The sequence below is a fragment of the Babylonia areolata genome, chromosome 1 (assembly GCF_041734735.1).
Source record: "Babylonia areolata isolate BAREFJ2019XMU chromosome 1, ASM4173473v1, whole genome shotgun sequence".
Lineage (NCBI taxonomy): Eukaryota > Metazoa > Mollusca > Gastropoda > Neogastropoda > Buccinidae > Babylonia > Babylonia areolata.
Genome location: NC_134876.1, coordinates 40,307,812 through 40,319,231, shown reverse-complemented (window position 1 = coordinate 40,319,231; position 11,420 = coordinate 40,307,812). Strand labels below are relative to the sequence as shown.

The 11,420-nt window shown below is 43.5% G+C and overlaps 1 protein-coding gene across 4 annotated transcripts in view; it reads left to right on the top strand.

The window, feature by feature from the left end:
- Positions 1–727: 727 nt before the first annotated feature.
- The window catches only part of LOC143282974 (N-acetyllactosaminide beta-1,6-N-acetylglucosaminyl-transferase-like), a 42,302-nt gene continuing 31,609 nt past the window's right edge, over positions 728–11,420 (top strand). For 2 of the 4 annotated variants that reach the window (XM_076588907.1, XM_076588966.1), the window contains exon 1: positions 728–1,052. In XM_076588907.1, the coding sequence (XP_076445022.1) occupies positions 1,001–1,052 (52 nt within the window). In that variant the 5' untranslated portion in view covers positions 728–1,000. Of the gene's footprint in view, positions 1,053–9,624; positions 9,799–11,420 lie in introns of all 4 variants that reach the window. The other 2 variants (XM_076588947.1, XM_076588937.1) reach the window with 2 other exon arrangements.

Here is an 11,420-nt window from a genome sequence, read left to right as displayed (position 1 = left end):
CCGTCCAACATGGCAAGGCCAAAAGAAGCGCTTCAAAGACACTCTGAAAGCTTCTCTGAAGGCCTTCAACATCAGCCACGACACATGGGAGCTGAATGCAATGGACAGAACAAAGTGGCGTTCAGCTGTCCACAAAGGCGCCAAATCCTGTGAGGCCAACAGAATCACTGCAGCAGAGCAACGCAGGCCAGGAAAAGCAGTGCCACCAAGTCCCCGACAGCCGCCACCATCCCCTGTCCACACTACGTCAGAACCTTCCAGGCGCGGATTGGCCTGACCAGTCATCTGCGCACCCACAGAGCCCAACCCACCCACCCCCAGGATGACTAGATGGTCCTCGTCGATCCCGACGGACGAACCACAAGGCGCTCTCACACAGGCAGAAGTAATAAAAATATTCGATTCTGGACATTAAAAATCAAAATCTACTTATGTTCCCGCCCCCCCTATAGTGGTCAACTTTATTTCAGTGTGATCAGTATGATTTATTCTATTTTATCGTAAAAAGAACGGTTTTGTTGCAGACATTTTGACCTAGCGCAAATTTTAATCTAAATTCCCTTGCCTATTGTGTAATTCTCTCCACTGGTGGGAAATGTGATCCGCGTTGATATACACCAGGGGGCACTGAGAGTTGGGGTTCGAGACGGGGAGGGGGCGGGGCAGAGGACACATTTGCTCTGGACAAAACTGCTCACTCCCTCTTGTGGGGCTACTGCCAACCACTCTCCATTATCACTGTGCTATCCGCCTTCAGTTGAAAGCTGGCAGAGGCCGCTTCCGTCAATGTTACACGCACGTTTTCTCGCTCACTGACACAACCTCGCGCGACTGCAGCACGTACTGTTATCCATCAGAACGCACAGCCTGCGTGTCGTTCGTTGGAATTGGCGCAGACACAATACACACCACGAAAGTCGTTCCTTTTGCGGTCTACGCGTGCATGTCATTTAGGAAGTAGTGTTGGGCAGGCGATTCTGTGGACAGAAAGCCTTACACCATGGTTGAAAGTTTCAAGGCCATGTCATTCCAAATTGTTGACAGCTGCAAAGGTGAGAATTATGTTTATTTGTTGGCCATTCTCTCTCTCGATTAATTCATTCCAGTAATTAACAATGTTTTCAGTAGAACTGAAAAAAAAAGTTTATGACCGAGTCTTCACGGCTAAGAAACTTAGCAGAAACTGTAGTGGTTTTTTTGTTTGTTTTGTTGTTGTTGTTTGTTGTTGTTGTTTTGGTTTTGTTGTTGTTTTTCATTTTTAACTGCGGAATGATTGTTACTGATAAAACGTGTGAACTGGTGCTAATTTGCTCATACTTCTGTTCAATCTGGACATTTCTTTTTCTTCTTCTTCTGTTGTTGCTGTGTGCATACTGGTGTCAAATGATTGTCATATGACGGTGCTGCGGCCATAGAGCGGTGGCCGAATTCGCTAGAGGATTGAAAAAAAAAAATAGAAAAGAATTAGAACACGAACATTCTATGCATCCCGTAGTCTCGTAAACTGTAGGAGCACCATACATTTGGTAACCAGCTTCCTCTATCCTTCGCAGTTGTCTGTCCTTCTGACTGTCTCACTCAGGGTTAGACCTGCCCACTCCGGCTGAGATGTTGTCCTCCCATCTCTTGTGCCTGCCTCTTCTCCTTGCTGTCTGCACTGTTCCCTGCAGGAAGGTCTTGGCCAGTCCTTGATGTACGCGAGACGTGGCCATACTACTTAAGTTTCATTTTCTATGCAGTGGTCAGTAGATCATCATGTGGCCCAATAGTTTGCTTGACTCTTCTGCGCACATCATCCCTTGTGATGTGGTCCCTATATGTGATGCCGAGGATCTTCCGGAAGCATCTCGTCTCTAAGGCCTGTATTTTATTCTTTAGTTCACTGGTTGTCAATGTCCGTGTCTCGTAGGGATATAGAAATATGGAAATGACAGGGGAGTGCATCAGTCTCATCTTGGAGCAAAGCGTGATGTTGCTGTCCTTTCAGATGGGCCTCAGTTTTGTCAGCGCTGTTGATGTCTGACCTATCCTGAATACTATTTCTGTCTTGGATTCTTCGTCCGAAACGATTGCACTGAGGTTTTTCACCGTCGGAGTTGTTGGTCATCAGTTTGGTCTTCTTTGCGCTGATCTCCATGCAATCTGCAAATGTTTTGTCAAGGCAACCCACCAGGTTCACAAGCTCTCATCTTCATTCCCTACCACTCCGTCAATGTCGGCAAAGCACAGGTTGGTGGATGTCCTGCCATCAGTGCTGACTGTTCCTTCATGGTGTTCAAGTGCGTCAGTCATGATTTTCTCCAAGAAGATGTTGAAGAGAGTGGGAGATAGTAAACAGCCTTATCTTACTCCAACAATTATATTGAACCAGTCTCCTGTGCTGCCATTAAAGTAGACTGCGCTGCTGGCCTTTTCATACAGACGTTGTATCACCTTGATCAGGTTGGCGTTGATGTTGTACAGATTCATAGTTGCCCACAAGGCCTCTTGCCATGCCCTGTCGAAGGCCTTCTTAAAATCCACGAAGACGTGGTAGAGGTTTTGATGGTGTAAAATGTACCTCTCACACAGTATCCTGGGGTTGAAGATTTGTTCTTTTGTGCTGCGCCTTGGTCTGAATCATACCTGTTTTTCTGCAATGATCTTCTACACATGTGGTTTCAGTTTTCTCTGAATAATCTTCAACATAACCTTGCTCGGATGGCATATCAGGCTGATGGTACGGTAGTTTTGGCATTGTTGCAGACTGCCATTCTTGGGGAGAGTTTTGACAATATAGGTATACACAAAAAACCATACGTAATAACAAACATATGAAGTCAAAAAAGGCTACCAGGCAGCTGACACGTCCTAAGCGACTCATTTACTTTTCCTTTCTTTTCCTAACGCACCGAGGGAATAAAATATAAATCAACGTTCAGTTCGTTTGAGTGTGCTGTTCGGCGGGCCTGTATTCAGTTACACTTTTTCTTTCCCATACGTACAGAGGTATTTGCTTTGCACCGCTCGAGTGTTTATTATGGCCTTTTTAAATCAAGACACTGTGTCACTCATGGTTTAAATGCAAATGTGCGTTAGGGCATATGTTCTTTACCGGCGAGTCACACATTCATTCCCGCTGCGGAATAAATTGTCACCATTTGTTAATGTACTGTTCTTGGTACGTGCTTTCAGCTGTTTAACTGCTTCAGATTTTTATTAATATAAGGATTCCAGAGTGTTGTGTGTCAGAAATTAAAAAACGTCAGTTTTGTCCCTTTTTTCTGTAAATGCAAGATGTTTGATTGTGGGCTTGATATTATTCGTGACCATTTCCTTCATAAGACTACGGTGTGCTTTCCAAAGAACATGTTCTGCTATGGGCCGTAATTTTGACAGCGGTTCTGAGAGTTCGTGATACGTGCTTTTTGTCTCTTTACTTGTTTAATATTTGAAGAAATGAGAATAGTTTTATCCCTTTAAAGTATCACAGCACACCATCACATCTTATGTTGGAACTACTCATCAGAGAAATAAAAGAAAAGATAAAAAAGAAAAACAAAACAAACAAAACAAAACAAAACAAAAACAAAAACAAAAAAACAAAAACCCATGAGAACGAGGAGAAGTTTGGTAAGTCGTTTCAAAGTTTTACATTATTACCAGGGTGATGAATTTTATCTATGTTAATGTATGTGTGGAGATACATGTATGACATGTTCACACTGAACCCCTTTCAGTGAAGGTGTGGCTTTTTAAAAATTGGTATCTGAAATCTGGTCTTTCTCTCCATCTGTCTCTTTCTTTAGTCGCCAGCGTGGTGTGTGTGTGTGTGTGTGTGTGTGTGTTCTCAATACTCATCTTAGTAGTTTGTTACCACTGTGGACCAAATCATTCATGTCGTATACGTACTTTTGTGTCTCGTATTTCTGTATTGCTGTCTACTTACCCCATCTCCCCCACACTTTCTCTTTCCACCCTCTCTCTCTCTCTCTCTCACTCACTCTCTCTCACTCACACACACACAAAACACACACACACACACACACACACACACACACACACACACACACACACACACGCACACGTGTATATATATGTGTGTGTGTGTCTGTATGTATCTTTGTGTGTGCGTGTGTGTGTGCATGTTGTATGTCAACCACTCTTGGAGATAAGGATGCATTCCACCAGCGCCCCCACACTCGACCCCCTTCTCCGTCTGTTCTTTACCAGCGCCACATGACAAACATCAGGCATGGCTCTGCTGAAAGTACAATGGACTGTATTCCCCGATATGTCAGTAGGCCAGACTATTGTGGACTGTTGCCCTGTTACCACAGGATTATAGACAAGACAAGACTTAATGATCGGGTATCATACAGATGTACGCCACCCTTTTTTTATTTATTTATTTTTGGGTTTTTTTCCTGCGTGCAGTGTTATTTGCTTTTCCTATCGAATTGGATTTCCCTACATAATTTTGCCAGGAACAACCCGTTTATTGCCATGGGTTCTTTTACGTGCGCTAAGTGCATGCTGCACACGGGACCTTGGTTTATCGTCTCATCCGAATGACTAGCGTCCAGACCACCATTCAAGGTCTAGTGGAGGGGGAGAAAATATCGGCGGCTGAGCCATGATTCGAACCAGCGCGCTCAGATTATCTCGCTTCCTAGGCGGACGCGTTACCTCCAGGCCATCACTCCACTCCAAGTATTGTTGCGCTGCTTCGTGTGGCATTGCATTCAACCCGTCAACACCCCCCACCCCCACCCCCAACACCCCATCCTCCTTTTTTTTTTTATTTCCCCCAAAGGGACAAGGCGCATTATAAAGTTCCCTTGCCTTGCTATACCCAGCCAGCAGTACTGAGGTCGTCACCCTGCAATGAGGTGGTCATGTCTTACCGTCACCGACCCCTTTCCTGGCTGTGGGACACAAAGAGCATAGTCATGTTTTCCCGACCCCGACAGTCCGCGGACAGTTGAAAAGCAAACATCAGTCACCCCTTCCCCTTCACTACCTTCCACCGCAAAATGAACCGGAGGACTTTTTTTTTTTTTAGGGTGGGGGTGGGGGTTGGTGGGTGACCCTATTTTTTAAGTTGATTTATTTCAGCTGTTCGTTTATTAATTCATTTGTTTATTTATCTATTTGATGGGGAGAGAGGGGTGACTTAGCTCAAATTTCCGTTTGCATTTCACATATTTTTGATAGTCAGCGTCACACACACACACGCACACACACACTCTCTCTCTCTCTCTCTCTCTCTCTCTCACACACACACACAAATTCCCACACACATGCACACGCATATATTATAATACACACGATGTACGCTAATGACAAATCTCCGAATCATTATCTTTCTTAAGATTATTCCAAAATAATTATGTTTGAAACTCTCGGCCAATAGGGTTTTTGGACAGTCAGCGTTGGGATGGTTCCCAAAAGCCAGCTGGCCCCATAGGCTGCAGCACTAAGAGTCAGTGCAATCTTGCTTCATAGTTTGCGAGTCATAGTCCTTCACAAAAGATTAAGCTGTAAGCGGCTTCCCGCTGCAATGGAGAAATCATTGACCACACAGCTCTCTTTCTGCGGTTGGCCCAACTGTAAGCGTAATGTCAATGTGTACTATAAGCTGAGCGTTGGGCTACCCTTCATGGGCACATCAAACAGCCTACAAACTCAATCCGAAAAAAAAAATCTGAACACAGTTCATACGCAAAACTGACACATTCATCCGCTCATGCAAGTCCAGCCGTGTAAACACCAAGTGGCTCGAAAAATTGTCTTGTGAGAATTTTCCTTTTATATGATGTTTTAAATATAAAAGTGGCGTATAGTTTGTCGTTTTTTTCCCCCCTTTTTTTCGGGGAGCCGTTTGTTACATTCCTGCATATGAAAACAGTCGACCGCCGGAGGCAAAAACAGTTTTGTGCGCATTTCCAACAGGTTTCAACTTGACTGTATGTGGTCGACCTACCCACGTGTGTTCCTTACTATTGTATCCTCACAGTCTTCGCTCGGGTAACAAATTGCTAGTTGTTTTTGTTTGTTTGATGTCTTTTGTTTGATCTAGTCTGAGTTTGGAGTTGTGCTTATGGTGTTTCATTTTGCCACACAGTTTTCCAGTTTACTGTTGCTTCTCTCTCTCTCTCTCTCTCTCTCTCTCTCTCTCTGTGTGTGTGTGTGTGTGTGTGCGTGTGTGTGTGTGTGTGTGTGCCAGAAATGCACAGGGAAAGAAACGGGCTTCTTTTACCCCATTAACTTCATTCTGTGCTCTTTTTCTGTACTCGGCTGTAAATCATCATCATCTGATCAGAGAGACTGGTTACGTGGCAGGGATAATAACTGTATATTGGAGTTCCGCCGCTACGAGAGCAAGAGAGTGCACTTTATGCTGAATAAAAATGTCAGGTTAGATGGGTTGTCAGAGGGTAATACTAAAAACATATAGGCGTGTTTCCAGGTGTGCTTTGATACCTTATCTTCAGAGTGGGTGAGAGGACAACTCGTGGGTGTAGGTGGAATGTGGAGAGAGAAGGAGACAGGGAGTGTGCGGGTGTGGTTGTCTGTGGGTGTGGGCGTATCTGTGGGCATGCAGACGTGTGTGTGCATACATTGTGTCGGACTAACGTCTTGTTGTAAAAAGCTTTGAGGTGTTTGAAAGTGCTATATAAATGTATTAATATTATTATTACTGTTGTTATTGTCGCCGTGTACTGAACCGAGTGGTTCTATGAGGGGACGGTACAAAAGAACTACCTAAATGATGATTTACTGAATCAAAGGATAGACAAGAATTCCCGCGCACAGGCCAGGAACATATAGAGGCCAGTCACAAATGGGGTTTTCTATTGTTTTATTTACAATAGTTACAAGAACATAAGAAAAGAAGACAAATAATGAGAGAAGAATAGAAGAAGACAGTGCCTGGAATGGCACAAACAGATGTCATTAGCACAACATGTCGGCACAAGTGAACAGTAAAGCACATGTATACATATTACATGGAAAGACTATCACTCGGGTTTGGGATAAGCAACAACATAATGCATATGTGTGAAGACCAAATGCTGACATCAAATGACATTTCTAATACATTTAAATAGTGCAGTTAAAGAGATTGAAGCTATGCTGATTTAGTGAAAGTACACTGACAGTATAGATAAGGTGAAGCTTATACTGTGTCAAAGTGACTCAAATGAATCAGTTTATCATGTAGCACTATACTGGAATAAGCCCTATAGGAGAGGGCATGATAACTAAATTACAATTAACAGACTGATACATACCCGTTGGTTTTAACCAATAACTGATATTAATCCAACACTATCTTGTAATCATGACAGAATACTACACACATCTTAGAGTACTGAGAATAAGTGAAACACTGTAACCTTCATCAGTGAAGCAAATGAGAAAGAATGCCTCATATGCACAAACTAGAATATTCTCGAACAAACTATCAGTGTCCAGAGACGTCACTGACTGACGTTTACTGCTACGAGCATATGACAACATGGCGATTTTCTAGATCAATCATAGCCCAGCTGTGACTACATGTCAAAGCAACATGGGAACGCACACGACACACACACGCACACACACACACTGCTTGCAACGCAGCGAGAGACGGCGCCTCTGGTCAGATGACTGACCAGGTATGAAGTGACCACTCATCGCGTTGTTGGAGTTTAACAACCTATTGGCGTCTACACCCTTAAGGTCAAGTCACCACTCATCACTCACTGTGCCAATTTATACAAGTTAAGCAGACTACAAAGACAATCATGTGTGCTCCGAAGCAGACTGGCTCAAATCAGGCCAAATCCAACAACAACTGTGTTTCTTACAAGGTGTACAGTGATAGATTTCTAAATGATTCCTGAACCGATTTACGTCGGATAAGTCGCAAAAGAAAGAGCTCAACAACTACTTTCTAATGAGTATGAAATGAAGTGTTGATTATTTAAGATGAATTTATAATCTTAATTTAAGTCACTTGAATAGGGTCAGTTTTAGCGAGCTCATCACTGAAAATTACAAACTGCGTTAAATCAGTTTAACGTAGGCAAACATAATGGAATAGATTTAAAGATGGAATCGCGATGATTCTGCCAGTATATAATGCTTGCAGTTTACTGACCTGACCAAAGAGATATTAGTTAAATACGGTGGAGCAGAAACACAGATTCCAGCTCAGCCAATAGCATACCGTGATGCTGGTGGAGGAGTAGGCTGCCTGGCGAGGACAAAATGACGTAAGCGGCTTTGCGTTCAAACCGGGAATGGCGTCACACATCCTGCAAGGGCTTTTGAAGTCTAGTGGGTTAGTTGTGAAAACTGATGTTGTCTGCTTATACAGCTTGTGCATAAAACAGTTTTTGAAGCAAGCAGAGCACTTGGTTACATTATTATTATGGTTGTTGTTGTTGTTATTGTTGTTGTTGTATTGCTTTTTTTGTTGTTGTTATCATTTTCTATGTCGTCATCGTCATTATCATTATGTATACTATTATTGTTATTAATATCAGCAGTAGTTGTTGCTGATGTATTGTTGTTATTATTGTTATTCTTGTTGCTGTCTTGTTGTTGTTGTTGTTATTCGATTCTATCTCAGTTGCTTAGTATTCCTCATCAATCGATTGATAACACCTGGCTCCTAGGACAGTGTCACTGCGCCGTCTGACACAGCAGAATTGTGCCGATAGCCTGGCGCGCCTATTTTAGCTCGCAAAGTTGGTTGAAGGCGAGAAAAAGTAAAAGAAAATGCCACCGCTCATGACATAAATTTATGTTATTACTACCTCTTCCTTCCACCCACCCCTACCCCCTCCAATATTGTCCCCCCCCCCCCCCCACCCCATCCCAATTTTAGCGTAACTCGGGGGAGGAGGGAGGCGAGGGGGAGATACAGACAAAACAACCCAATTGTTTGCTGTGAATTGCTGTAGTTTTATTCCTCTTGATGATGTACGTTGACTTGATGATGATGACGGTATCCAGCTTTGTACCAAAATCTGTCGAGCTAATGAACCGCAGAGATTAAGCGTATTCGTGTGTGCACGGAATGTGTGTATGCGTGCGAATGTATATTTACATTAGGCGCTGTGTAATCTCTCAAAGCGCTTTCCAATAACATGCACAGATGTTAGACTCAAAACATTCAAGAATATATATATATATATATATATATATATATATATATATATATACACATACACTTGAACACGCGCACACACACGAACGCGCGCACACACACACACACACACACACACACACACACACACACACACACACACACACACACACTTAAGTTCAGTTGCTCAAGGAGCCGTCCAAAAAGTCGACTCCACATCTGCTAAGCAGATGCCTGACCAGCAACGTAACCCAACGCGTTTGGTTTGGTCTTTAGACACAGCGGTTACTTTAACACACACAAACACAGACACAGACACACACAGACACACATACACACACACACACAGATGGGGCTGGAAGAAATCCGTGAACATTTAAAGAGTTCACGCAACGGAATACCTTGATTACGACAACTACAACAAACGTGACATCACTCTACTTGACCTGACCTGGCCCGACATGACCTGACTGACACTGCCTGTTCGTGTGTTCTCACAGTGGGCCCTTGACCTGTCTGGGTCTCACTGAACCTGACGTCTCTCGTCATGGGGTGCTCAACTGTCAGTGGAGTGGTGGCCTAGCAGCAGCAGGAGATGGTAAACGTGTGTTGCTAGCATGCACAAAAGAACCGGCCCACGACAACAAGACAGTTGTCCCTGGCAAATTTCCATTGTAAAAATCTACCCTCTAAATGTGTGTGTGTGTGTGTGTGTGTGTTTCTGTCTGTGTGTGTGTGTGTGTGTGTGTGTGTGTGTGTGCGTGCGTGCGTGTGTTTGTGTATGACTGAAAACTGACCGAATGACACAGGAAATGAATGATGAGCGCATAATGGCAATCTCAGCCAGCTCAACCCAGGTGGCAGCCGTTGTGCAAATGACTCCGTGTTTGCGAAACGCTTAGAGCTTGATATCTGACCTAGGGTAGACGCTATGTTATTGTTTATTTCAATATGGGTTATACAGTTGTTGGAGAAATGTGTGACTAAAAAATCATAGTGGGTGTCCGTGGATACTGCAATTTGTATCACACTCACAGTAAATGAAATGGCTGTTTCATTCCTATAAAATAACAATACACGTCATGACTGTTAGATAAAAAAGAAACAAATATCCCCGGTACAGGCCTGTCGCCTTTCAATACGACTGTTTCCGTTGAACAGTAGTTACTACCATCCGAGGTTGGTGATAACGTGCGAGCGACGAAAAGGACTTGAGGTATTTACCCGTATCACCGCTGTGTTTGAACAAACCCCTGTGGTAGTCAGACGTCTTTAATCCTCGTTGAAACACTGATAAAAAAAACTGTACAGTGTCACTGTTACCGAACACAGCATTCCAAAGTGAGGACCTGCATTCCCTGTACCTGTAGCATTGTGTTGTTCTCAGAGTGTACACAGCGGATCGATGTGCCTGTCTACCTCCCGGCGTGTTCGTCTTCCTCTTTTTGCCCCTTCTCTCCATCTGTATGTGAGTGTACCCTCCCCCCCTCTCTCTCTCCTCTCTTCCCCACCGGCCCCCCTCCCACACACACCCCACCCACCCCCCTCCCCCTCTCTCTCTCTCTCATGTTTATTCCACTTCCCTCATTAAAAAAGATTCGTTCGTTCGTTCGTCCGTCCGTTCTCTCTCTTTCTCTCTCTCTCCCTATCTCTCTCTGTCTCTCTTGTATGTATTTAATTACACGTTGGACTAATGTTACCTCTCTCTCTCTCTCTCTCTCTCTCTCTCTCTCTCTTAATGTCATGAGATAATTTATAAATATGTAAGAAATTATTTTTTCAGAAGTGAACATTTTTCCCATTCAGCAGACTGAAGGATTCATTGCATATGGTTGATGGCTGGGTCCAAGTGAACTGATAACAAGTTTAATTACACGTTGGACTGATGTTATACCCTTTGGCTGTTTTGTTTTCAGTTCATACCTGACTGATATGCCTGTCTGCCTTCTATCGTTTGTCTTTCTGTCTCCATCCAGACTCTCTAAATATCTCTAATGACTTTATATTTTTTTTCAATTCTGGCGTGTGTGTATGTGTGTGTGTGTGTGTGTGTGTGCGTGCGTGCGTGCATGCATGCGTGTGTGTGTGTGTGCGTGCGTGCGTGCATGCGTGTGTGTGCTTCAAATCACCAGCATGCTTACGCTTCTATCATTTAGTATTGTCTGGTGAAAAACCATATTAAGTCAATGACTGGATAAGAAAAAAAATCAGCCTGTGCTTATCTATATCTTCGAACAAAAATCTTTATAAAGAATTTTGTGTTTTGACCTGCTTTTACGTCAAACTGGCCATGTGT